This window comes from Populus alba, chromosome 9 (assembly GCF_005239225.2).
Source record: "Populus alba chromosome 9, ASM523922v2, whole genome shotgun sequence".
In the NCBI taxonomy this organism is placed as follows: Eukaryota; Viridiplantae; Streptophyta; class Magnoliopsida; order Malpighiales; family Salicaceae; genus Populus; species Populus alba.
In genome coordinates this window covers 8,645,762-8,668,327 of record NC_133292.1, presented here as the reverse complement: position 1 = coordinate 8,668,327, position 22,566 = coordinate 8,645,762, and the positions used below count along the sequence as shown (strand labels likewise).

The 22,566-nt window shown below is 33.0% G+C and overlaps 3 protein-coding genes across 5 annotated transcripts; all 3 read left to right on the top strand.

Annotated features, from left to right (window-relative positions):
- Positions 1 to 3,003: 3,003 nt before the first annotated feature.
- LOC118059184 (elicitor-responsive protein 1) lies at positions 3,004 to 8,307 on the top strand. 3 transcript variants are annotated; one of them, XM_035072037.2, is made up of 7 exons: positions 3,004 to 3,205; positions 3,321 to 3,425; positions 3,527 to 3,653; positions 3,771 to 3,842; positions 4,857 to 4,902; positions 5,004 to 5,325; positions 7,718 to 8,307. In XM_035072037.2, the coding sequence occupies exons 1-7, from the start codon at positions 3,163 to 3,165 to the stop codon at positions 7,930 to 7,932; spliced, it is 930 nt and encodes a 309-aa protein (XP_034927928.1). In that variant the 5' UTR covers positions 3,004 to 3,162; the 3' UTR covers positions 7,933 to 8,307. The 3 variants fall into 3 exon arrangements, with proteins under 3 accessions (XP_034927928.1, XP_034927930.1, XP_034927929.1); XM_035072039.2 differs by lacking the exon at positions 7,718 to 8,307 and adding an exon at positions 7,536 to 7,708 and having other exon boundaries at positions 3,010 to 3,205; XM_035072038.2 differs by lacking the exon at positions 7,718 to 8,307 and adding an exon at positions 5,417 to 5,800 and having other exon boundaries at positions 3,011 to 3,205.
- Positions 8,308 to 13,466: 5,159 nt separating this feature from the next.
- LOC118059183 (cyclin-D3-1) lies at positions 13,467 to 15,422 on the top strand. Its single transcript, XM_035072036.2, has 4 exons — positions 13,467 to 14,212; positions 14,311 to 14,512; positions 14,672 to 14,802; positions 14,927 to 15,422. The coding sequence occupies exons 1-4, from the start codon at positions 13,685 to 13,687 to the stop codon at positions 15,125 to 15,127; spliced, it is 1,062 nt and encodes a 353-aa protein (XP_034927927.1). The 5' UTR covers positions 13,467 to 13,684; the 3' UTR covers positions 15,128 to 15,422.
- A 5,085-nt stretch (positions 15,423 to 20,507) lies between these two features.
- LOC140955948 (uncharacterized) lies at positions 20,508 to 22,566 on the top strand. The gene is made up of 2 exons (XM_073411336.1): positions 20,508 to 21,888; positions 22,205 to 22,566. Exons 1-2 carry the CDS (start codon positions 21,174 to 21,176, stop codon positions 22,237 to 22,239), a joined length of 750 nt encoding a protein of 249 aa, XP_073267437.1. The 5' UTR covers positions 20,508 to 21,173; the 3' UTR covers positions 22,240 to 22,566.

The following is a 22,566-nucleotide window of genomic DNA, read 5'->3' as shown; positions in this document are numbered from 1 at the left end:
ATGAAATTATTTTTAAAATTAATTTAAAAGTTCTTTTAAAAAAGTAATTTCAATCGAATAACTTATTATTAGTATTATTACTTTCAAATCAGATATATAATAATTAAAAAATAAACTATTAAAAACAAAATAAAAATTTATAACATAAAAAATAAATAAATCTAATAAATTTTTCTTAAAGTCCAAAAACCCCTAAGAAAAAAATGAAAAAAGTAGTAGTAAAGGTCATAGCCCCACAGCTAACTATATATATATATATATATATATATATATATATATATCTATTATCCAATCCTTTTAAAAATATATATATATATATATATATATATTTCAGTATGTAAAAATTAAAAAAATTGTGCACCTCACAACTCCTGAACACTCCCCGATATTGTTCCACGCGCTAGCCAACTCAACCAAGGTAATGAATTGTTACTAACCGATTAAATAATATATTAAAGTTTTTCACTATTCATGTAATCAACAAGCATCATAATTATATTTAGTTCTTTTAATATATTGGATTATATCCCTAAATTAGCTGCAAAAAACAATCACCTTCCAAAACTGCCCCTGATCCTTGGAATCACTAAGATAATTAAAACCACAAAAGTGGTCCTCTTAAGTTAAGTAAACAAGGTCGTGTTTTTTTTAAAATTTAAAATTTTTTTTATTAAAATTTTTTTATATTTTTATATAGTTTTGATGTATTTTTTTTAAAAATAAAAAAAATATTATTTTAATATATTTTTAAATAAAAATACTTTAAACCACAATCACTATTATAATTTCAGACCGAATACTTAATTATTGAAACTCAAACCTCACATCCGACAATGAGAAATAAGAAAAGTATTAGCCAATTACTAGTTTACAATGGCTAAAATTAAAAAAATATCTAAATCATAAAAAATTACTTGATATTATTATTAAATTTAATTAAATTTTAAAACTTCTCAACCTAACTTTTTCTCTGGCATAAATTTGAAATTAAATTATATGAGAATTATTCTAACATGAGAGGTCTAAAGACATCTTGAGAATAGTTTAAATTTTAGAAAATTAATATGATATTTTTTTAATATTAAGACGTTGATATATTTAAAATGACTTGGATTTTGCAACTTAACCTAATTTTGTGATTGTGGTGATGAATTCTATTGGATTTAATAATTTTATTTTTATTAACTATTTTTTATTTAATTATACGGTAATAAAAATAAATACTTGTAAAATTAAGTACAAATTAAATATCATAATTTTTTTGAGATTATGATGGTCTTATAAAAAATAAGCCGAAATAATTTATAAAGATAAATGTAAAATTAAATAAATATTGAATGATAAAATTAATAAATATAATAATAATAATAAATAATGCAAAAAAAAAAAAAAACCTTCTTCATTCTTTAAAAAAACTAAAAGTAAAAAATTAAAATTAGAATTTAAAATTAAACACACTTGCAAACAAGAATGCTAACGACTAATTAAGAAACTAGAAAGTCTTATCCGTATCGTGTGTGACATGATATCTTATATTCGATGTATCTTCCTGTATGAGAAAAAAAAAAATCAATGCTTTTATTTTCTTTTTAAGAAAAGTCATCGCTTCTTTTTCTTTCACTTAAAGAAACAAATTTCTATAGTTTTGGCAACAAGAGAAAAAATCAATGCTTTTTATTTTTTCCAAAACAATGAAAAACACACATCTCCCTCTGTTATAAAAAAATTTACATCAAAAAATATTTTTAACAAACAATACTCATAAAATTCCTCTAAATTAAAAGATAAAAGGAGACATAGATGAAGTTATAAAAAGCATATCATTTATAGCATTATACTCACATAAGAAATAAAATCTTTTTTTATTATTATTTTAAGCTAGTTCATTTCTTGCGCTACACTACAGGAAATAACACTCTTTATCTTAAAAAGTGTGCAAGCATTGCTGTTTTTTTTACCACCATTTTTTTTTTTAAAATTGTAAACTAAAAATTTAATATGTGCATTCATTAAAATAAATCAATTATTTATGTCAATAAATAAGAATAAATTTATTAAAAAATATTTTGAACAAACAATACTTATAACTTTTCTCTAAATTAAAATATAAAAGCAACATAGATCAAATTATAGAAATCATATTAATTATAACATTTTACTCATACAAGAAGTAATTTTTTTTTATTTGAGCTGGTTTATTTATTAATCCCAATTAAAGATTAAATTATAAAGTTAAGATAAATATATTATTTATTAGAAAAAAAGAGACATGGTATTTTTTTTCATTTGAAATCGGATTATTAAAGTTTTAACTGGTTTGAATTGATAAAATTAAATTTTATTTTGTCAAATTAAGCATTAACTCAATGTCAAAACTTATCTTTAACATTAAAAAAACTCATATAAAACCAACTGAAAAGGAACATCAGACACAATACCGAGTCAACTTAATAAAAAAAAATATTAATTTGAGAATAAAAAAAATTGAGTAATAAATTTTTTTTTAAAAAGAAATTCATTTTCTACGTTACATTTTTATTATTATTTTTTAAATATTTCTTCTATCTTGTATTATCTCGTTCATGATTTTTAATATTATTTAATATTTATTAAATTTCAATTCTACAAAAACAATCTACAAATAATAAATAATAAACAGAAAGCAAAAATATCTAATAAAAAAAGGATATGAATGAAAAAAAAGTTTAAGGTGGTTGATTATCCATTTAAATAGTCTTTCAACCTCAAATTTTTTACATGTTTTTCCAACTCTGAATTCATCCTTAAAAAAAAAAAAAAAAAAAAAAAAACTGACTTTTAATATGCAGGAATTTCGTGGCAAATTACAAGGAGCGTGTTATTTACGAAGGCGCGTAAACATCAACCGGTTAACGACCCGGAAAGTACCCAAAAAATCACCGTAGTTTCTTCTTCAACTCCAAGGACAGGGACATCCATTTTTTTTTATAAAAAAACCCGACCAACCATTACCATATAAATTCAGCTTTATCGTTTCAAGAAAAAAAAAGTAGCGTTTCATTTATCAGCCTTAGGACTTGGTTTTTCCTTTTCGTGACCCGACAAAAACATTACAAAGAAAATTCTAGACATTTATTAGGTTTCTATTACCAAATCAATAATATACTGTATCCGTCTTGTACAATGTCAGTTTCTGGTATTCAAGGGCAGCTTCTTGAAGTCACTGGTATTTTTTTTTTGTTGCTTAATTCTGTTTTATTTCACGTGATTAAACAAACCCTTTATTTTCTTTTTTGTTTCTTATGGAATTGATTTTCATTTGAGATTTTTCTTTGATGCAGTTGTTGGGTGTACCAAACTGAAAGACACTGAATGGGTATCAAGACAAGATCCTTACGTTTGTGTTGAATATGGTAGCAATAACTGTCGCACAAGAACCTGCACAGGTACATAATCTTCTAGGAGTATTAGTCGATTTTTAGATCGCAATTTGGCTTTGATTTCGTGTTTTGTTAAAAACTGATATTCATGTTTTCTTCTTTTTTAGATGGAGGCAAAAACCCTACATTCCAAGAGAAGTTTATGTTTACACTAATTGAAGGGTTAAGAGAGATAAGCGTTGGTGTTTGGAACAGCAATACCTTATCTTTTGATGATTTTATCGGCAACGGAAAGTAATTAGTCTTTAACCTTTTGATCTAGTTATGATTTTTAAAGCTGACTCTTTTGGCTTTTGGCTTTAAATTGAGATTGAAATTTGTTTTTCTGTTTTGCTATGTTACTGTGTATAGGATTCAATTGCACAAAGTTCTTTCGCAGGGCTTTGACGATACAACTTGGCCACTTCAAACTAAAACTGGAAGGTAATTATAACTGCAATTTGCTTGTTTTTTTTTTTTTTTTTAATCGGCGAAGGAGAATTGGTCTAGCTTTTTTTGTTTAGTTCCTTGCATTTAGTAATAATATCCTGAAATGGTGGTTTCTCTTTGAGTAGAATGGAGCCATAAGCTACCATTGAAAATATGTGTTTTGATTTTGATGGTATTTAGAATTAATGATGGAGTGGTAAAGTTGGGGCTTGAACACGAGACTTTATGTCTCTTGTTTGCTATACTAATGAGCTAAAAGCCCTTTGGTATATTGTAGTATGGGATTCTTAACAATGAAGGGGCCCGAGGATTTTGGATGTCGGTTAAGAGACCATGTACACAGATAAATGTAAAATATTGTTCATTGACGTGCTGTTTTATGCTTTTATTTTGTGGTAATGTTGTACCATATCAGAAATTAATTGCAAATCATTTTGGTGCTTTCTGCAATTTATAATCCAGTTTATCAACTTTTATATGGTAAACTTCTTCTCACTGGCCCCTGCATGGCGTGCAATTAAGTGAGGTTTCTTCATCTGAATGCTTTCAACTTCGTGAGGCAAGGATGGAGAAAAAATTACCACTCAGTTTCAAACATGGGACAGGGATTTTGCCTTCCCTCATTGGGAGAGGACATTGTCTTTCCATTTTGAGGCTGAAAGAATACAATTCTCTGCTTCTCTATAGAGTGATTATTTCGGAGCAGAGATGAATTGGTTCATAGAATAGTTTCTTAAGAAATTTTCACAATCCCTCCATTCTTCTACCAAATTAGCAAGGTTTATTTCATGCCAACATAAAGGTGCATCGGTGCTCCTGTATTAGATATCAAATATACCAAATATGCTGTGGCGTGGCTTTGATAATATATACACACAGACATATTGTTTTTGTTCCAGAGCATGGTGTGTGATTTATTCACTGGTTACATATTTTTTTACCTGTTTGGTAATAGTCTAACAGTACATCTCTTCTAAAGTGTGCCTTTCGTTTTTTCTCCGATCACAGGTATGCTGGAGAAGTAAAATTGATAATGCACTATGCAAATGCCAATGTAAGCTATCTTGCGATTACATATACTGAAAATACTCCTTATCTTTTACCTACGAAGATATTTTGACTGCTGGAAGCTGAATAAACTGTCATTTCTTGCAGAAAGCAGCAACAGGCTATGCTCCTTCGGCACCGCCATGTGTATACCCTGATCCTGGAGTCTCACAATACTATTTACCGCCACCTGCGCAAGGAACTCCTCGTGCACAACCACCAACAACCTACCCAGCTCCATATCCTTATCCCTCGTGCCTGCCAGCTCCATATCCTTATCCCTCATACTCACCTAGTTCGGCGTTTCCACAATCAGCGTATCCCCCACCACAGCCTGCTCCTTATCCTCCTGCACCGTACCCAGCATGTTCAGCATGTCCTCCACCACCATACCCACCTCCACCTCAAGCTTCACCCTACTATCCTCCAGGTAACTAAATTATACATTTTCATATTCTTTCCTATAGATACTGATATTCATCCTGGTAACAATGTTAAAACAATCATTTCACCCATTTTAGGTCCTTTTTTTGGAACCTATCCTCCTCCACCATACTACTAAAATGATGCTTCAGAACGTCAAGTGCGAAGAAGCAACACGTAGAATGTGCTGAAAGTAAACCGGATTTTTTTTTTTTTTTTTTTTAAACAGAAGAATTAGTTTACTGGTTAATAACCAGTCGGCTGGTTGAATTAAATGCGTCAGGCGACCAGTTCAGAAACAGTAGACTGGTTAAAATGATAGAATACGTTTTCTATTTAGATTATAATTTTCTTTAAGTAGTTTAATGTATTGCTTGTCTAGGATTTGAGGTCTATAAATAGACTTGTAATTAGAAGCATAATTAATCTATAAAGAGGAATACACAAGAGAAAATACTTAATAAGATTGCCTTTCTTTCAAATCTTCTTCCTATTCTTTAGTTTTGTATCTTTGTTTTGTTGATTATAAACTATTACAAGACTAGTTTTTTCTTCTAACAATATTAGAGCTTGCTTTTGATTGTTTGACATGACCAACATAAACTTTTTATCGCTTGACAAAGAATAATTATAAAATTTGGTCTTTAGTTTTGTATCTTTGTTTTGTTGATTATAAACTATTACAAGACTAGTTTTTTCTTCTAACAAGTGGTATTTTGATTGTTTGACATGACTAACATAAACTTTTTATTCTAATGTCCTCGCTTGACAAAGAATAATTATAAAATTTGATCTTTGGTTTTGTATCTTTGTTTTGTTGATTATAAACTATTACAAGACTAGTTTTTTCTTCTAACAAGTGGTATTAGAGCTTACTTTTGATTGTTTGACATGACCAACATAAACTTTTTACTTCAATGTCCTCGCTTGACAAAGAATAATTATAAAATTTGGTGTATTTGTGTGAAAGCCTGGCTAGGTTCTAAGTTGTGTGAAAAACAGTTGAAAAAGGCTTTAAAAAACCTATAAAAGGAGCAAAGTGACTTCAACCTAAAGAGAGGATGTGCAAAAAATACGGAGGAATGATCAACAAACACTAACAATCATTCATCAATGTCTAGCCAATATCACTTTTAAGATAGTGGGTAATGCAACCACCTCCAAACAAGCATAAGAAGTTTTGAAATAATTAAATCAAGGAGTTGATAATGAAGATGAGACTTGGCTTTGATATATGAGATTTGAGCATATAAATTTTGATAACTTGAAAATAATGGCACAAAAAAAGATATTGAAGGGTTTATCATAAATTATATATCGAAATTAGTTGTGTGAAAGATGTTTAGTAGACAAATACATTTGTAAGAGCTTTTCAAAGGAGTCTATATCGAGAGCAGGTCAACTTCTACAGAAGATACATGCAGACATATATGGTCTTATTCAACAATGCTCATTTGATATAATTCTATATGCTTTTTAAAGAGAAAGTCTAATGTAATTAATTGCTTAAAGAAGTTCTTTAAAGTATTAGTCGTAAAAAAAAGTGATTATTCTATAAAATCACTAAAAACATATAAAGGGTGAGTTTTGTGAAAATCATAATATAAAGAGACTCCTAACAATGTTTAGATACTGATATTCATACCGGTAATGATGTTAAAACAATAATTTTTGAAGTTTTTGAGAGTGTGGTAATGATTGTGGTTCAAAATGCTTTTCGCTCGGAAATGTATTAAAATAATACATACATACATACATACATATATATATGTGTGTGTGTGTGTGTGTATATAATTATTTTTTAACACTAGCATATTAAAACAATTTAAAAACATAAAAAAATTAATTTAATTTTTTTTAAAATAAAATTTTAACCGCATTTCCAAATACTGTCTCTATCTTTTTTTATGTCTTTTTTGTTAGAATCTATTCTCTACTACCATACTAAAATGACGCTTCAAAATGTTAAGTGTGAAAAAGCAACATGTAGAATGTATTGAAAATAAACCAGATTTTAATTTTTTTGAAGAATAAAAAAATCGGTTGATAAGTTAAATTAAATTAGTTAGTTGATAAATGATCGACCAATTAAAACAATAGAATATGTTTCCTATTCAGATTACACCAAGAAAAACACTTAATACGATTGCCCTGTTCTTTTGTATCTTTGTTTTGCTATCCATAAATTCCTATAACACTAGTTTTTTCTTCCAACAGAAGGAACTGCCCTGTAAAGAACACTAGAATTTAGCGATCCTAGTTTTTCCTCCGCACCGAGTTTCATGTTTTCCATGACTCAAAGTATTCCCAATGAATATATCTCATTTTGCAAGAAAATTTTTATACTCGCTGTGTTCTTCATTGGGCTGCTAATAACCTGCTGCCCCGGCATGTGCCAGCAATATCAAGATTTCAGCATGCTTCCGCCTCGCAGACTGTTTTAGATCTTCCTTGCTGCTATACTTTGCTCGCCTTTAGTTCATATCAGCTTTATGTTAGACCTCCCACACACACAAACTCACGGAGATCCTTACCCTCTCCTGGGATCACGCTCTTGGTAAGCAGACTTGGTCCAACCTGTCATCATCTACAAAGTAAAGACTTACCGGAGTAATCAAAGACTTACCGGAGCAAGACTGGTAATCTTTGTTTAGCAGTTCAAATCGTCCAAAGTAGAGAAGGAATAGATCATCTGCGCGACTGGAGGATGCCAGTTATGGCCCCAATGGGTTGAACTTTATTTCGAAGCCTTTCGGTATGTATTAGCATTGGATCAAGATTTCCTCGTGCTCTACGTCTAGAAATAAATGGGCGTACGATTTAGCAAGCGCTAAACAAAATTTAATTACTTGTTATTTTTTCATGGTGTTATTCTCCCTCCATTATATATATATATATATATTGTAGATACAAAGATAACTTTATTTAACGTGTTTCTTATATTTTATTTAAATCTTCAAGGTAATAAATTACATTTAGATATTTATAACTTTATTCTTCAAGAATACAAGTCACGTAAAATGTTGTTTTCTCACGAGCTTATGCGTTGATAGACATTGCAAATTTTACGACGAGCCTAAATCCTTGAATAGCAAAGATTATATATTTTAAATCATAAATTGTTAATTACTAATAATTTAATATTTTTTTAATTAATGTAGATATCCAAGTTCAGTTTATGAGCATCCTAACTAATTTCACGGATTCTGAAGTTGATGATTATGTAACCCTCCAATAATTATGAGATAACTCGAACTCATAACTATTAAAAAATAAATTTAAAATTTAACTAGTTAAATTATCCATTTGAATTTAATGAAATAGTGAGAAAGGTTCATGTGAGGGAAAAAAAAGAAAAAGTATAATGACACTTGCTGTTTTACAAGTTAGATACATCAAAATATGTTATTCAAGAAAAGATATATTGTAAAACACCAACTTGTTTGTCCCCTTTAACTCTTCACAGATATTAAGAAACGCAGTTAACATGGTGCCAAATCACCTAATATGGCTCCAACCTTCTAATAATGTCATTTTTTGTTTGTTTCTTTTGACTTTTCATATATGGAGATAAATTAAGAAACATAATAAATATAGCTTTAATAAGGGGTATAATATATAGACAAACCACATAACGTGACTAGACAAACATTTTGGGACAACCAAAAATAAAAACATGGACAAATTAATAAACTAGGAAACAGAGGACAGAAATTGAACCAATTGGAGATAAAATAACATTCTTCAAGTATAGGGTTTTTTTTTATGTGTATAGTCTATTATTTTCCTGTTATTGTTTTCAAAGAAATATAAAAAGGGATTTTTTTAAAAAATAAATTAATTATTTTACGGACACACTAAGAATAACTGGTTGTACAGTGGGAATAAAACCCCTCATTTAATATAAATTGATTATATATATTTTTTTTACAAACACGAGAGAATCCATCCATCAATATCCCACGCTGGAAAACACCTTGAGCTTAGTGCGAAAATTAGCGTGGCAATTATATACCCACAATGACCTTTCTAAATAAGATTTTAACCTATAAATTTTGAATTGCAATGAACCTAATGTCACAAGTACTTCTTGTGATACTTGAAATAATCCATCACCTAAAGTTTACCAGCAAGGGCTTAATTTTTTTAAAAAAATCATCTAAGAAAAACCCAAAATGCTGCCAAATGGACTTGTTATTTGCTGAAGGATATGTGCTTTGATAAGGTCAGGATTCGGAGCCATCATCTGCTTGTTAATTAAAGAATATATATACAATGGTAATTAAAATATTAATTAAATGATTAGGTGAGTGGTTGCTTTCACTCTTGAATTACAGTACGAGTAGCTGCTTTCTCTATTCATTTACAGTCTAAATCTTTATCGTTAGAGCCAATCATTTTTCTCTTTGCGTTGATGAGATAGGTCACCTAGAAGCACTTGGGCTCGCAGATGCATGCACATCGACCTGTCCTTCTGGTTAGAATCTCTAGTATTAATCCCAATACTCTTCCAGCGTTTGATCATAATCATCACACATGAGCTTGATCAATTGAGATCTTGCAAAATCATTAACGATGAACATCTGTAAATCATTGGGTTTGCAGTAATGGAATATACAATAATGTCCCAATATTCAAAATATATCTGATACGCTAGCTGATCGGCCATAATTTGAGAGCACTTTCTAGTGGTCACCATGTGAGGCTAGTTAGTTGTGGACGAGGCAAAGGTACCAAGTTCTTCAAATGGTCACTTTATAAGTAGTTGTGATGGACGCAGACATAATTCCTTGGGGGATAAAGGCAAAGTGAGGCATGATTGGTCAGTTTCAAAGGTTTTGGCTATGGTGGATGACAAATTTACCTCTCTCAAGTCTCAGCTCATGAGCGCTTCAATGTTTTTTTTTTTTTTGAATTTTTAAAGGTGCCAATGAGAATCAAACATGACAAACAAACAAGAAATCATCCACAGTTGCTAAAAAATGTTGAAGGTGCTTGAAAAGCATGGCAACCTGTTCTTTCTATGTCACTGTAGTTGATTTTAAGTACTGAGGGACCCGACATTTCATTTTCATCGGAGATTTTTTATTTACTATTAAGAGTTGATTAGTCGCAATAGTGGATTATTATTAGACTGGGTCTTTCATGAATGGCCTGGCTATAATATGATGTAGACAGCCATCCAACAATGTTTAGGAATTGGAACGTTTTTAAAATATTTTTTTATTTAGAAATATATTAAATAATATATTTTTTTATTTCTTAAAATTTATTTTTAACATTAAAAAATTAAAAAAATATAAAAATATAAAAAACTAATTAATTTAAAAATAATCAATTCTTTTTAAATATAATTTTAAAACACAAAAACAAACAAACATGTTTACTCAAAGTTAGTGTTGTATTTATGAGTCAATAGTTAGTGTTTGTATTTACTGTTTTTTGTTTAAATTTTAAAATTAATTTTACAATGAGAAATATAATAAAATTTAATATAATGAATGATGCCCCACCCCTCCCTAATATATAGAGGAATTAGTGTGAGAACAAAACTGTTTACTGTCATGATCAATTTAATTAAACAACGAAAAACTGAGGAACTATCACGCCATCTCAAAATATGAGGTTATTTTTCAAAGCTAAGTTTCTTTGAAGAGAGACCGGAAGCACTGCCTGTCTTTTTCGTTACTGGAGAAATCATTTGGTGAGTGGGGGAGTGTTGTTTAGGACCAAATCTTAAACAACAAAAAGTAGGGCTAAAGTTTGTTAATTTTGACAATTAATAAAGAAGATGTTACAGCTAATATATAGAAATCTATAATTGTAAAGTGGAGCTCGATTTGCCATTTGTAACAGTGCAGCAAATCCTGTCGAGACGGGCTGCTTGTGTTAGAAATCAACTACATTAATCATGCAATTAATTAAAGTACTCCTTCATCTCAAATTAAGTGACTCTGGTAAAAGAGAATTTACATGGATCGAGTGGGAATTGAGCCATGTTTTTGCATGCAGATGGTTAAAATAGATCCAAAATGCAAACTACCAAAATTAGTCTGGGGAAGAGTACTGGTTTTTATCATCATATAAGGTTTGTTGTTTTGGAAGTTAACTTGTGTCTGCGTACGAGAAGAAGAGCTTTTGGAAGTTTCTCGGTGTAACTTCTGTTAGGTCAATAATCCCTTTTGTCCATCGGGTTGTTTAATAATTTTACATGTGTTAGGTACATTAAAAAAAGAAGAAGAAATTACTTCCCTAGAAATGGAAATCGAGATGTGAACTGTTTGACAAGCAGTCCAAAACATGATCATGCTCTTCAATTCTTAAAGATATAGTGCAGACAGTGGTCAATGCCACTGGTTTAAACTGCTGATAGTTTCTACGATATTCACCCACCGCATGGAAAATTGGAGACGAGAACAATAATGCTGACCTTCAATATGGAGACATGATCCATCTGTTTGATTTGGACACCAGTTAAGATTAAAATCAGAGCTTCTGTTTAGCTCAGGAAATTCAATGGAGTTAGCTGAAAGGAGCATGGGGATCGACGAGTTTAATTACAAGTATGATCATTGCATATTCATAGTTAAACTCTTCTAACAATTAATCTCAATATTTCTACAACCCATTAGGATTTTCTTTCTCGCTCCAAGATTATCACCGGAAGCAAGAAAACAGTAGAATATAAATTCTTTTCCTTAATGTAACAGTACTCTTAACAACGCTTACATGGTTGCGTTGAATTGGGGTGAGATTCTGATTCCAACGACACCCACAAAATCTCTTATGGTACATTTGCAGTATTACCTGTCTTTACTGTGGTTGCAGAAGAAAAAAATACTCCATAATTGACGCCAAAAACAAGTAAAAAAAAATAAAAATCTGGAGCAGTGAAAAATAGGATGAGGCCAAGAGAGGGTGAGCTTTTGCGTGCATGCCAGTTGCGAAAGAAGGAAGAGGACCTCCTTATTATGGTGGTTCTAAGGCTGTCACTGGCAGCACCGCAGACGACAAGACACCATCAAATTTAATGACTTATCTTTTGGATGCATTTTTTATTCCTTCTTTTTTTTAAAAAAAAAAAAAAAAATGGTGACTAGCTAGAAGTGATCGAGAGTCAGCTGGTGGATGTTCTGTATGTTGTTCGCCACACGCAGTCAAAGACAGTGAGCCAGCTGACTGGTAAGATAGTTGACTTTATGTGTTGGATTGGGAACGCGTGGAAAAGAATATGTAACTTCGCGTGGATGGAAAGGGCCTTGGCTTGTTCTCTTGCGTGGACTCTGTGGTTTGTCTTTTTCGGAAATTTCTTCTTCAGAACAACCAGCAAAATAGAAGATTTTTTTGTTCAAAACCCTCTCGTGATTTCTTTTTCTTTTTGCTCTTGTTTTCTTTTATTTTTTCTAAATTCCTCTTTTAAAAGTGACGGTGACTGGGGTGAGTATAGCCTTGCTTTTTCTGTAAAGATCATTTGATAAAAACATTATCCATGGTGAAACTAAAACGTATCATAGTTTATGGTTATATAGATTTGGAATACTTTGTAAAAATAATTAAAATTCCATCTGCGTGATCTTCACTCCAAAAGAAAATCTTCACGACAACGATCTTAAAACCAATGTGTAAATCTTCAAGTTGCAACAATCAAGCATGCATTGATGAGTTTAATTCTCAATGAGATGATATGTCTGAGGAATTTGTAGTTTAATTGACATCTATATTCTCTCCAACTCTTAAATGGGCTCGGATCTTTGATCTTTCCCATCCTTGACCCTTTCTTTTCTTTTTAGCGCGTTAATGGTAACTTGACAGAAAAACAATTTATGTCTTCTGCGATAGCATATCTTAACCCTAAATTACATGGCGGAAAACTCTTCTTCCCATGCCAAAATCCCTTCGTGTCCCTCCCATCTTCCTAAATTCCAGAGCAGAATAGCGCACAGTGACTTTAATTAGGTTGCTATAAGAGGTTGTTTTCATGGGCCCGGCTTGGTGTGTGTGCCGCTACATACATTTTCTGCCCGCCAAACCAGACACACCGAAAGCAAAAAATAAAAAATAAAAAATAAAAAATCCAACCACAAACTTCTTTATATTGCTACTTAAAAAAAAAAAGAAAAAAGAAAAACACAAAAAGAGACAAGCATGAAACCTGCCCTGTTAAAAATCAACCCTTCCCCCTCCTTTTCTTTCCAACTCTCTATCATCCTCTCTTCGCTCCTTAGCTACCACTCTCTCTATCTTGCTGCACCACCCAGAGAAAAAGAAAGACCCTCGAGGGAAGAAAAAGAGAGAGAGAAAGAGGGACAATGGGTTCTTCTTTGTGTAATGAATAGTGTGCCAAAACCTCTTCTTCCTGGAAGAAGATGGCAATACCTAAACAACAAGAACTAGGACAAGATGAACTAAGCACACAGCAAGAACAGAACACTTCATTCTTGCTAGATGCACTCTATTGTGAAGAGGGGAAATGGGAAGATGATTCAGAAGAAGAGGTTTTGCAAGAGAGTCCTTCAGTGAACAACCCCTCTGGCGATCTGTTTTCGATTTCATTGCTTGAACAAGATTTGTTCTGGGAAGATGAGGAGCTTCTCTCACTCTTCTCTAAAGAACAAGAACAGCAAGCTTCTGTTAGTGTCAACAATGTGGCAAGCGATCCTTTTCTTTCCAGGGCTCGTCAAGAAGCTGTGGAGTGGATGCTTAAGGTCATTGCTCATCATGGATTTTCAGCTCTCACATCAATCTTGGCTATCAATTATCTAGATAGGTTTCTTGTTAGCCCTTGTTATCAAAGAGATAATAGGCCATGGATGATCCAGCTTGTGGCTGTTACTTGTCTTTCTTTGGCTGCCAAAGTTGAAGAGACTCATGTTCCTCTTCTGTTAGACCTCCAAGTACGTCAATATAAAACCCTTCATCAATATCATTTAATCATTATCATTTGCTAATTCGAAGATTGGTATTTAGAGGTTTTCTTTTTGTTCTGTTTTAGGTGGAAGACACGAAATATTTATTCGAGGCCAAAACCATTCAAAGGATGGAGCTACTAGTGCTTTCAACACTGAAATGGAAGATGCACCCAGTGACTCCACTTTCATTTCTTGATCATATCATTAGGAGGCTTGGATTAAAGACCAATGTTCATTGGGAGTTTCTCAGGAGATGTGAGCATCTCCTGCTCTATGTTGTCTCTGGTAAGTATAGGATATGGCTGTCTTCAAAATCCCATTTTGACCCTCATTTAGAATTTTCGATAAGAACAAAGAGTATAGAAAAGACTCCCTCTTTGGTTTTAGTTTCTCGTCATTTGATTTACGTTGAGTTTCTTATTGGGTTTTCTGTTGTTGATGTAGATTCAAGATCTGGCTGTTATCTTCCTTCTGTGCTGGCCACTGCTACAATGATGCATGTTATAGACCAAGTTGAGACCTTCAATCCCATTGACTACCAGACCCAGCTTCTTGATGTTCTCAAGATAACCAAGGTATCGTTTATCTCGTCATTATTCGTTATTTTTGTCTCGTATTTAAGTCCTTAACACAGCCACATTATATACTCATTATTGCGCGTGACATTAATGCTCAACAGCTGCATTTGTTTGTTAACAGGAAAAGGTAAATGGTTGTTATGGTCTGATTCTTGAGCTATCGAGGACCCGAGCCATTGCCAATAACAAGCCTAAAAAGAGAAAGTTCGAGCCAATGCCTCTGCAAGGGTCATCGGTCTCTTCGTCACTAGAAACTCTCTTTAAGAAGAGCAGAACCCAAGACCAATGGGTCTTTGTGGACATTATTGGCAGCCCACGTTAATCTGTCTCTCTCTCTCTCTCTCTCTCTAAGCACCTGCCACATAGTAATATTTCTACTATGTTTATTAAGGCCTCTTTAAATCGCCTCCTATCTTTTGACAATTCCAAAGTTCCCCGTTATAGGTATTATTCATGAGAGGGTGGCCTTTTAAAGAAGAGGGCAAGAGAGTCATCTCCTTTATTAATGCCTTTGGCGCATGCACTTCCTTTTCATGTATAAGTCTCTTTGACAGCATACTTTATATGGACATATTAATATTATATTCATAAAATAAACTCAGAATCATTTTTGTTCATTTGTATTAATGCTCTCTTGTTTGCTCCTACTTGCTTGAATCTGAATCAAGTCTCGCTTAGAATTAAAGATGGAAGGAATTAGGCTATTCTCCTTGTGAATAATTTAAGATTTTGTTCTGAAAAATCTTTTCTGAGGGCAGAATGACACGCAGATGTATTTATAATTAAGTTTGTCAAATAAAAATGGGTACCTTGCATCAATAAATTAATATTCTACTACTAATTGAATATTTAAACTACTAAAACTGGATGATTAAGGATAAATAATAGTTAGTTAGAGATGATGGGATTTGTCTGTTTGCATGTGATGAGAGGAGCAGCTTGTCGGTCAGTGGGGTTATGGGGTTTGGTTTTAGGGAGACTTTGATCGAGAGAGTTTTGACCTCGCAAGAAGAGCCAACCTTCTTTTTGTAGTCGAGTGTGACCGTAATTCCCTCTCTCTGTCCCTCTCTCTCTCTCTCTCTCTCTCTCTCTCAACTCAATAACCTAATCCCAACTTAAAAAACACCATCTATTGCTCTTAGATCTTCTACACTTTTTTGTTCCTCGTACTGTTTGTAGGGTAAGGAACTCTTTGAATAGGCCGCATAGTAGACTAACAGGGACTTCTTTCTTTCTCTACTCGCCAGAGCCTGAGCTAGTCCGCGAAGGTTGAGTCCGGTTTATGCCCAATATTTGACGATGACTTTTTGCATAGCATCTATGACTTCATTTTCCTTCTGATGCAATTGTGCGAATATACGTGGTTTTTTCTTTGATAGCAGGGATATCTTTTTGCAATAGTGAATTTCATGAGGTGAAAAAAATAAGAAATTAGTCCTAAAAAGTAATTCATGTTGTCATCCCAGCATGTAAATTTTGATGAATTGGATCACAAGATCGAAACATTCTGACCCAGATAAAAAAAAAAAAAATCAAAATAGCTAGTGCATTTTATTCACACTAAAAATAAATGATTTATGCGTGTACAATACATTTTATTAGTTTTTTTAAAAAAACAAGTACCAATTTTTTTTTCAAAACTTGTAATTACGTGTGGATAGCTTACACGTACAACTTATCAAAATTAAGTGTTAAATATTTGAATTCTAATTAAAATCTCAAATCTTCTTTTACTATATATTTTTTATTGAGAGATATACGGGTCATTTTCTCAAAACTCTAAGCACACTATACCATCTTTTTATATAACATAAATTATTACGAGCAAAAAAAAAAAACAAGATTGCTAATATATACAGGCAAACGTGGAATACATTACATGCATGATAGGATTTTATATATCCAAGATATCCCTTGTTAAATCTCTTAAAAAAATGAAAATTCCAAGAGTTTTTTCGAAACCTGTCACGTGTAAAATAACTTACACATACAACTTATTATTATATTAAATCTCTATTTATCAAACTCTAATAAAAAACTCAAATATCTTCTTCTTCCTTGACATGTGTAGCCATACCCCTGTGAATCTAAGCCATACCATCTTTTCATATAACGTGAATTATTATGAGGAAAAGGCAAGATTGCTGATATACGTATAGGAACAATATGCGTCACTGTGTCGTTTGGAAGAAGCCTGTGATATCATGTATTTTCGGGTATTCTTATCGTATCTGGCTAATGTTTCCCTCTGTTTGCCATATCTGGCTGGCTCGATAATTGCATGACATTCCCTTCCAAGAGTTGACACAATAAACTCGTTTAAAGAGTAATTTATGAAACAAATAGAGTGGGAATTACTAGCACGCTATAAAAGCATCATTGTTTTTATTTTTTTAAAAAAGAAAAAAAGAGAGAGAATTGTGGCGATATACTCTTGTGTTGGCTGATTGCGTACGTGGCTGTATGTGCTCTCTCATTTTGAGCTGAAGCTCGATGATCTTGAGTTCTTGATTGTTAGATTAAATACTATAACCCTAGCTAGCATCAACAAAACGACAACGAAAAGAATGCTCAGCGGTGCTTTTCCCTCCCCTCTAAACAATTGGCTTGCACTGCATAGCTTTAGCGTAGACTAATCCTTTCTTGATTCTCTCCTTTTGGGCTGTTATTAATGGGATTAGACTGACTTCGATCAACAATTTAATTTAATCATCATAATCTTTATGAGTTAAAGTAGTGTATATATATCACAAAAGTTGAGAGTGCCCACTAGTCACTACGCTATAAAGTCCACATATTCTTCTTCGTCAGGCTTCCTGAATTGCCACACATATTCATGATGCCCTATTTTAGTGGATTTTAAATACAGGGCATGCTCATCACCCCTTTTGGTACTTCTTTTGCTTTATTTCTTTATTCTTTGCTCCTTGGAGCTTCTCTTCCTTTTTTCACGTGTTGAACACTAACATTATTTATATGTGTTAATCTAAGCAGTGCATGCCAGCCACCTGAGTCGAAAGAAATTAAATTAATCTACAAAATATGATGCAAGACTGTCGTCATTAATTCTTATGTTAGTGAGGATCATTGTAACATAATTGAATTAGATTTTTAAGATGTGTTTTCTTGCTTCTTCTTTTTTCTTCCTATTTTGACGAAGATGATGGTAGAAGGGTGTTTGAGATTGTGATGCATGGTGTTTTTTTCAAAATAATTTTTTACTTTAAAATATATCAAAATAATTTTTTTAATATCAACACATTAAAATCATCATAAATCATTAATTTAATATATTTTTAAGTCAAAATTATTTCTTAAAAATAGAAGCAAAAACTATGACAAACACCCCATAATCAAGAAAAGCTTCACACACCGATACTAATCTAGCACTTCTCTTATGCATAAAAATGTACAATCAATGGACATTTGGAATGGTTAATTAACACACCATACGTACATCTATAAAAATACAGAACAATATAAATTCATGTACGAATCACATATATCTGAATAGAACTAGACTTGATTGCCAAAATTCAATAAATATAATAATATCTAGGATTCATATGCATATTAATTGCAAGAATTTGAACGGTAAAAAGTTAAACACCATTTTCTTCATGGGACGAAGGTATTGAAAGTATAATAAAATTACAAGCTTTAATTATACGACTTTTTTATTCATCATGAGGATATATATTTTCTAATAAGTTTGGGCGTTAATTAAATTTAATTTTTTAAAATAAGTTAAACAGTGCACCCTCCTCTGATATCTTAAAAGATTAATAAATCATCTCAAATTCAAAAATTAAATTAAAAAAAATACTCAACCACCCGCCAACTGCATGAGATTTAAGGAGCTTTAAACATTATTTTGCATAAACCCTGTCACAAGCAATGACAATTTAGCGAAGAAAACGACAAGTCTTCCCACAAAAGAAAATTTAAGAGAGAGGACAGATAAAAAGGGTTTTGGTTTGCAGTAGGTGTGGCCAGTTTGACGGGAGAGCCGAAGAGTCACTCAAGCTATAAAAAGTAAAAAGGCAAAGGGTGGGGGGATTTTGAATCCGGGAGACAATCTTTCCTGCTGTGGAGAGATGTCCTGTTTTTTTTTTTTTTTTTTTCTTATATTTCTTTTTATTTTTGGTTTCTCTACTTTAAGGTTAGCAGTAGGGCGTGGATGATTGCTAGCTAGTAAGTAGATGCGCAAATGCCTAGTGCTCGTGATTCTAGAGAGAGAAGGAGGGAGATTGTTGTTTTTTCAAAGGGAAACAGCTTGCCCTGGAGGTCCAGAGATGGTGAGGTCAGCCTGTCTCTGCACCAATAATTGTAGAATAATGTGATCATGGCGAGAGCTTTTTTACCATTTTGATCTTAAGCGTTCTTTTGACCAGGTCTCTCCCTGTTATTGTTCCATTGATAAATCACATTTGGACAAAAAACCATCATTTAATTTCTCTTCTACTCTTTTCCTGGTCACAGCTGTAAAGTTTACAGGACAATAAAAGAGAGATCAGGACCATATATGCGTCTGGCCCTCTCTTTCCAGCCAGATGTGCTGTTTTTGTTTTTAAAAATGCCATGAAATCACGCTGCTGCATTCATGTAAAGAACTGTTTCCAATTCCATGACTAAATATCTACCTTGCTTGCTTGTCTGTCCACTATTTTGTTTGCTCTGTAACCTTAAAATGATCTGATCTTTAAGGGTTTTTTATAATTAAAAAAAGAAAGTACAGTCTGTTAAAAGTTCTGGCAGTAACAGAGATTGAAAAATTATTAGAAAAATAGTACAATTTGAATATAAATCGTATTTTAAATTATTGTTTGCATTTCGTAATATGTTTTTCTACACAACTGTCATTTTAAACAGCAGTTATTTAGACTTTTTTTTCTTTCAAATCTTCTTCTTTTTACAAAATTAATTAACATAAACAAAAATCTACTTAAATTTTTTATAAAAATTCAATAATCAGATAAAATTCAAAAATATAATATTGAAGAAAAAAAAGAAAAAAAATGATATTATAAAAGAGTAAAAAAAAATAAGTCAGTGAGAACATTAAATAAGGTTATGATTGGCCCTAAATTAACTCCGAGTAAGACCTTTAACAAATAACAACCTTGTTTATTGATATTTTAAAATGTTATTAAAATTATCATGTCAAAATATATAAAATAATCATTTGATCTTTGTAAAATTTTAAATTAATTTATTAATTATTAATTAAATTAAGAAATATATAATTTTAAAAATAACTATTATTCCCAATAATAATATATTCAACCGCATTGTGATCGTATTCTTCTAATAATTTAATGACACAAGTTATTTTACCAAAACTTTTATCAAAACTGTGTAGAATTCTAAAATAACCCATCTTTAAATAGTTTGTGATGAAAGGGAGCAATGTCAGACGTTGAAATTGCAACCTTGGACCAAAACTAAAGAAGAATGATGAGTACAGCCTAAAATAAAACAAATGGACTTTCGCTTGCATTTATGGAGAGTCAAAAGGAACAGCTGAGTTTTAACATAGTTGTAGCTGCCATTTACCGTTTGAGAGTTCGAGCCAGACAAAACAAACCTAAAATACAGTACTCTTTTTTTTCTACAAGGATCAAGGAGCCTAAAAATACTTGTTTTTTTCATAACATTGCTATTTTCTGTAAAAAAAACCTTGCTAATGGAGACTCCATATTATGGAATATCTAAATATGGGATGAGCTGATTGTAATATTCCTATTATGGAATGTGAATATTCTTAGGCATGTATTTAGGCATTAATTGTGGACATTAAGGGATTATAAAACCCTAATACAATACACGCAGACCTTAAGCTTTTGGCTGCAACATACATTCTCTACTGTTGCATTGTTCCATTGTTTTATCATGGTATCAGAGCAGTAAAACAATCGAAACACAATCAAACAGAACACATGGCAGAATCCATGTCCGGCAGCAGGGTTGTATCTGGCGAGAATCGAAAAACGATTTCGCCATACGATATTACATCTCTTGATAATCCTGGGTTTACGATTACTCAGGTCCAACTGAAGGGGAACAACTATGAAGAGTGGGCACGTTCGTTCCGAACAGCCCTGAGAGCCCGAAAGAAATTCGGGTTCATCGACGGGTCTATTGCACGACCCAGTGAAGAATAAGAAGATTGGGAAGACTGGTGGACCATCAATTCATTGTTGGTGTCCTGGATTCGAAACACTATCGAATCCACACTCAGATCAACCATATCTCATGTAGAGATTGCACGGGATTTGTGGTTGGACATCAAAGACCGATTCAGCATCACCAATGGACCTCGGATTCAACAATTAAGGTCCCAATTGGCCGATTGCAAACAGAGAGGAATGACTATCATGGATTACTATGGGAAATTGAAACAATTATGGGATGAGCTGGGCAATTTTGAGCAATTGCCGGTGTGCAAGTGTGGAAAGTGCACATGCAATCTGAGTTCAGAATTGGAAAAGAGACGAGAGGAAGAGAAGGTGCACCTGTTTCTCATGGGTCTTGATGAGCAGCGGTTCGGGACAACCCGATCTAACATCCTGGCACAAGACCCATTACCGGGGCTGCACAAGGTTTATTCCATCCTCACTCAAGAAGAACAGGTGAAGGGGATGACTCGAGGCAGAGAAGAACAAGGAGAATTTGTGGCTTTTGTTGCTCGCAACCGAACCGACGGACGACACCAGGGCTCCATGACTCGAACCGACGGGCAAGAGAAGGGGATCTGCTCGCACTGCCATAAATCAGGGCATGGAGAAGACAACTGCTTTGCCCTAACGGGATACCCTGAATGGTGGGGTGACAGACCCAGGGGAGACGAGAGAAGAGAGGCTGGCCGTGGCAGAGGGTACTCCGGTGGTCGGGGAAGAGGCCGGGGTCACAGAGGAACCCACCGTGCTAACGCTGCTCTCACCAACATCGGGTCCAGCTCTGCCACTGTTGCAGACGCAGGAGGAAGCTCGTCGTTGTCGTTCCCAGGTTTGAGTGACGAACAGTGGGCAAAATTAAAGGCTATCTTGGGAGAGCCGAAGGAAATAACTGATAAAATGACCGGTAAGCTTAAAAAAATTTATATGGGACAGTGACTGGTTCGGTGTGGATATTGGACACCGGGTGCTTCTAATCACATGACCGGGTCCATTGAGGAAAACTTACTGATTTAAGAATAATTGATCAGTGTCCCGTTGGATTACCAGATGGAAGTAGTGCTTTGGCGGTCAAAGAGGGAACAACAGTTCTTGATGGAGATTTGTGCCTTGCAAATGTTCTTTATGTGCCAGGACTTACTTGCAATTTAATTTCTGTGTCGCAATTAATTGATCAATATGATTGTTTTGTACTATTCACTAAAAAATTATGTGTTATACAGGGCCACACCTCGAGGATGCTGATTGGTGCGGGTGAGAGACGAGATGGACTCTATTATTTCAAAGGGATACCGCGGATTAATACAATGAAGATCAGTAATCGAGCGTCTCTTGATCTTTGGCATCAGCGACTGGGGCATCCTTCTCTACGAATAACAAAGTTAGTTCCCGAAGTTCATTCTAGTAACCAGGAAAACAGTTTGAATAAAAATTGTGATGTTTGTCAAAGAGCAAAACAGCGGAGAGATAAATTTTGTGTTAGCGAAAATAAGACCTTGGGTATTTTTGAACTGATTCATTGTGATTTATGGGGACCATATAGAACAGTTTCTTCATGTGGTGCTTCGTATTTTTTAACTATTGT

Bases quoted from the DNA above. Each gene is read 5' to 3' on its own strand.
- LOC118059184 (XM_035072037.2), top strand. From the start codon at position 3,163: ATGTCAGTTTCTGGTATTCAAGGGCAGCTTCTTGAAGTCACTG. The intron at 3,843-4,856 runs GTAATTATAACT...CTCCGATCACAG, and splicing joins CTTCAAACTAAAACTGGAAG to GTATGCTGGAGAAGTAAAAT. The intron at 4,903-5,003 runs GTAAGCTATCTT...CATTTCTTGCAG, and splicing joins TGCACTATGCAAATGCCAAT to AAAGCAGCAACAGGCTATGC.
- LOC118059183 (XM_035072036.2), top strand. From the start codon at position 13,685: ATGGCAATACCTAAACAACAAGAACTAGGACAAGATGAACTAAGCACA. The intron at 14,213-14,310 runs GTACGTCAATAT...GTTCTGTTTTAG, and splicing joins CTCTTCTGTTAGACCTCCAA to GTGGAAGACACGAAATATTT. The intron at 14,803-14,926 runs GTATCGTTTATC...GTTTGTTAACAG, and splicing joins ATGTTCTCAAGATAACCAAG to GAAAAGGTAAATGGTTGTTA.
- LOC140955948 (XM_073411336.1), top strand. From the start codon at position 21,174: ATGACTATCATGGATTACTATGGGAAATTGAAACAATTATGGGATGAG. The intron at 21,889-22,204 runs GTAAGCTTAAAA...TGTGTTATACAG, and splicing joins AATAACTGATAAAATGACCG to GGCCACACCTCGAGGATGCT.